The 4,223-nt window shown below is 39.1% G+C and overlaps 1 protein-coding gene across 1 annotated transcript in view; it reads left to right on the top strand.

The window, feature by feature from the left end:
* Positions 1–179, top strand: part of CD109 (CD109 molecule) — a gene marked incomplete at its 5' end in the record, with an annotated part of 38,950 nt that extends 38,771 nt beyond the window's left edge. Inside the window, 1 exon segment of the mRNA XM_029086382.1 lies at positions 8–179. Coding sequence (XP_028942215.1) covers positions 8–179 — 172 coding nt within the window.
* Positions 180–4,223: the final 4,044 nt, after the last annotated feature.

Here is a 4,223-nt window from a genome sequence, read left to right as displayed (position 1 = left end):
TGAGAAGCTACAATTCAGAAGTAATGCAAAGTATAACCCCTTGTGACTTCTGCGAAAGTGATTGCGGTCTTTGCCACCGAGATGGTTCTCCAGCCTTGTTTCAGCACTCTTCATTGGCGTCCTTGTTCTGTGTGCTATTTGTCCTTCATGTAAACTTGCTGTGCAGTTGGGTGCTGTAAAAGGAAACAGATTATGTTTCACATCTAAGGTCTCCATGAATTATCCAAAGAAAATTTTATGTTCAGATACCAGCCCATCTTTAGTGATCACAGTGACCAAACTCCTGCTGCGTTCAGGGATAGCTGGGCTGGCCCATATGGTAGATTTCTGGCTGTGCCAGAAAACTTTAAGTGTCTGCTGGAAAAACTTTCCAAGTGTTAGTTTCATACTGAAGTTATTTTCTGAAGAAGCACAGAGTTAACCAAGAAAGTTTGAGAAAATACAAACCTAGCTCCATGTTCCCATTCCCTTTTCACCATAGCTTTCAGTTGTGCTTGTTTTTTAGGGACAGTTTATTGTGCTTTTCTGAAACACTATCTACTTCTCTGTTGGGGTGTTGGTAAGCAGAGTGCTGTGAGCTTGGTATCAGAGCTCGCTTTGTTCTGTTCTGCAGACATGACACTTAACATTAATATTGAATTCACTGTATGCTCTCATGGGGAATAATATGAGAAGTAAAAGGAGCTGGCTTCAGAGCAGATCCAAGAGCCAAAAAGTGCTGCATTCACAAACTGCTGAATGCTCCAGAAAATTGTCAGTCTTTTTTTATCATTACAGAAAAGCTAGGTGGATTTTTTGCCAATTCATAAGCTAATCATGTTTGAAAATAAGGCCTCAGGATGTTCTCATGCATTTTACTCTGAAAGGCTTTTACTGTAAATGTGTCAAAGATGGAGTCTATGTTTGAGACTTCATTTTTACAGGGTTATTCAGAAACAAACCTAATTCTCTTTCCATGTCAGAGTGCTGGTGTCCACTGGCATACTTATGGCCAGCAGGATGAAGATTGCTTTAATCCTTTTCTGGTTTTTGGAAGTCTTCTAGAGATGTCACTCTGGGGCATCATTTATGTCTTGCTTTTGCAGTGTTGTCTTGTCAATGATTTAAGTGGCATAACTCTAAGTAGCTGTTTCCTGCTGTCTGTGCCATGTCAGCTGGTTGACCCTGAATGCCATCTGTGCATGCAACTCCTGTCGTTGGCCGGCAAGAGATGAAGTGTGGGCTGCACGTGCATTCAGTCCTGCAGAAAAATTGACACGCTTGCTTAACTTTAAGCACGTCCTTGTATGCTTAAGTGTTTGGCTGAAATGGGAGGGAGAAGAGGGACAATGAAGAGCAACAGGCTTTTTTACACCCAAACCTCCTCTTTGCACATGAGGAGAATTTCAGGTCTCTGTGAACGTGGAAGTGTGTGAGTATGGGAGCGCTTCCCTCCTGAGTGAGCGTATGAATGTCTTCCCTGTCTGGCAGCCGATTTATCCTTCTTGAACACTGCCTGTGATATCTAATGCTTACTTCTTTTTCATAAGGAAGCCAAGCTGATAACTTCCCTAGTTACTAAAATGAAGTTAATAGCTGTCATGCCAACTATCAGAGTTAGAAATTTTAAGAATATTGATTCCCTTTCTTTCATACCTTTTTGAGACGGAGTGTGTATGTATGCACATGTAATAATATGGCAATCACTTTCCTTGAGCAATCTCTGATTTTTATTCAAATTTTGCTACTGCTTAAAATGTATATTTTTGTATTTTATGCTCATCTATACTTGTGTTCAAAAAGGAAATTAGTTCATGACAGCGTGGGAAGAGGCCTGAAATTCCTGAACTTGGTGCCTTCTAATACCAAGGTATAGGTTTTGTAACTGCAAAACTAGTTCAGGTGGGGTTATTTGTTTTACTTTAGCTGTATTTAGAATTTACAATGTTTTTCACAAACTTGGGGTTCTGTTCTGTCTCTCTGGCAGAGCTTAGGCCTGGTTCTTTGTACAGTCAGTTCATGCTTTTCACTTGCCTTTGGTGCACTTTGGGTCAAGGCCCTTTAATAGTTGATTAGTGCCTTAACAAAAGTGCCTATGCTGCTCCCTGACCCGCATGAAGTAATACCATATTTATTGAAATCCAAAGTACTACTTGGTCAGTGGGATGCAGATCTTAACTCCTGGAAGTCATGCCTTTGTTACGTGAGTCCAGAGCTAATAGAACCAAGATACAAACTGAAATATAGCTTTCCATCTCAAATCCTTACCCATGTATGGGAGCATAGATTGAATTGTGCCACATGTAAGATCTGGGAAGCATTCACAGTCTGAACTGGGATGTTTTGCTGTGAGTGAACTCTGAAAGCAAGTCTTTTGCCTTTGGAGACAGCAGCCTTGACATGTGATTTGCCTCCATTTACTATAATTTCAAGAATCCAAAGCTCACAGACTTTCAGTTTCTACCATATATAGAGCCTCTAACATGAACATTGATACCTGATTAATGTTAGGAGAAAGAGGCTTATTTTCTAGACGAGATGCACTGGAGATAAACTACTCTTTTGCAGTAGATAGTAGGAATAAATCAGTTTTATTTTGCAGGCAGTCCCAGCTTCCTGAATATCCTCCAGAAAAATGGATTTAAACTGCTCAGCCTAATTTCAGACAGTGCAGCTTTTATTAGTATCCCCTTACATTTGTTTTTGAGACAAAAACCACATGTTTTTAAAAGACTCTTGGCTGCCTTACATACCCTACTAAGAAGCATCAGTGTTAATGCACCATCATGGAAATTGTTGGAGTCATTGAACAAACATCCTCTTTTATTTTACTTTTTTCTGTACAGCAGGCATATCATTACAGACATCCAAATCTGCCTCTGTACTAAGCGATTTTAAATGAACAGTATACATCATATGTCTTCAAACAGTTGTTTACAGTAGGTGGCCTTGAACTTTCCTACACTGATGCCTTTGGTCACTGAAGTTGTGGCTAGTGCTTTGAATGAGTTGCACAGAATAAATTTTGTATTGCGTGTTGGCAGTGAGTGGAAGAGAGGAAAGGGAATATTATGAGATATAGTGAATTTTTGTTTTCCTCATTATTATGTAGGAACTTTTACACAAATGCTCAGCATATGTACTTTTTTCCACTGCTCTGTAAAGTCAGTTTTTGATGTTGGACTGGCCATGCTCCCACTCAATTACTAGGAAATCTTTTACAAAGGATCTTTAGGAACTCTTTAGGAACAAGTCTTTAAGGAGCTTTAAGGCATGGTGCTAAAAGCAGTCAGGAAAAGGTATTTTGTGATGGAGTCTTCATGTTGCATTGCCTGAACATTTTTGTTTGGTTGCTCTCTTTGTTTGAAATTCAGTATTCTCATGTACTTCCCGTGCCCTTTTCAGCCACATGCTGTCAATGGATATAGTCTATGCAGAGCCATTAATACACTATTAAATCAGTGAGAAATAATAATTTATTTAGGATTGAGTTTAAAACAAAACCATAACGCATTTTAAAGGATCTCCCTCCCCAAAGTCTACCTTTGCTGTCATCCATGATCTTAGCTGAGGTTTTATGTACATATTTCTCTCTGTGTGTCATCTAGAAACTTTCTATACTGAATGTTGTTGTACAGAATGGGGAACGAGTGCTGCCTAACAGGTTTATAGCACCTCAGAGTCAGAATGCTGGGCTAGCTCGATGGCTGGTTTGGTTCCCAGTGTGGCACTGCCGTGTTCCTGTTCACTTCACAAGCAGGAACTTGTGGCTTGTGTACATCAATGGCCCATGATAAAAGGGGAAATGGCCAGATTGGTGCAGGAGAAACAGAAGAGCCAAGGTCCAACATCATGTGCCTCTCTTTTGCCTGTTGAAAATGGAACCTAAGATTCAAAAATTGTTTTATTCAGTTTTCAAAATATTATCCTGGCAATATTTCTCCAAGCGTATTGTTCAAGTTGGTATGTATATTGACAATATTTGGTTTAAGTGGATTCCTCTAGAAGGCATATGTATATACATAGCCATTATATAGGCTTCAGTGTGCAATATATGTGCAATTAAAAACGTACAAGATCTTTACAAAGTGCCCAAACCAACAACATTGATGTTCTGTTTTTCAAAAGTTAGATTTTTAGGAAAGATTATATTTGGAAAGGAACTGATGTCTAATGGGATAATTTTTCTATCTCAAATACTAAGAATATTCAGTTTTAATTCTAACAGCCAATAATATTTCTGT

This window comes from Antrostomus carolinensis, unplaced genomic scaffold, assembly GCF_000700745.2.
Source record: "Antrostomus carolinensis isolate BGI_N321 unplaced genomic scaffold, ASM70074v2 scaffold21418, whole genome shotgun sequence".
Taxonomy (NCBI): Eukaryota; Metazoa; Chordata; class Aves; order Caprimulgiformes; family Caprimulgidae; genus Antrostomus; species Antrostomus carolinensis.
The sequence above is the reverse complement of the archived record's forward strand: the minus strand, read 5'-3'. Positions and strand labels throughout refer to the sequence as shown.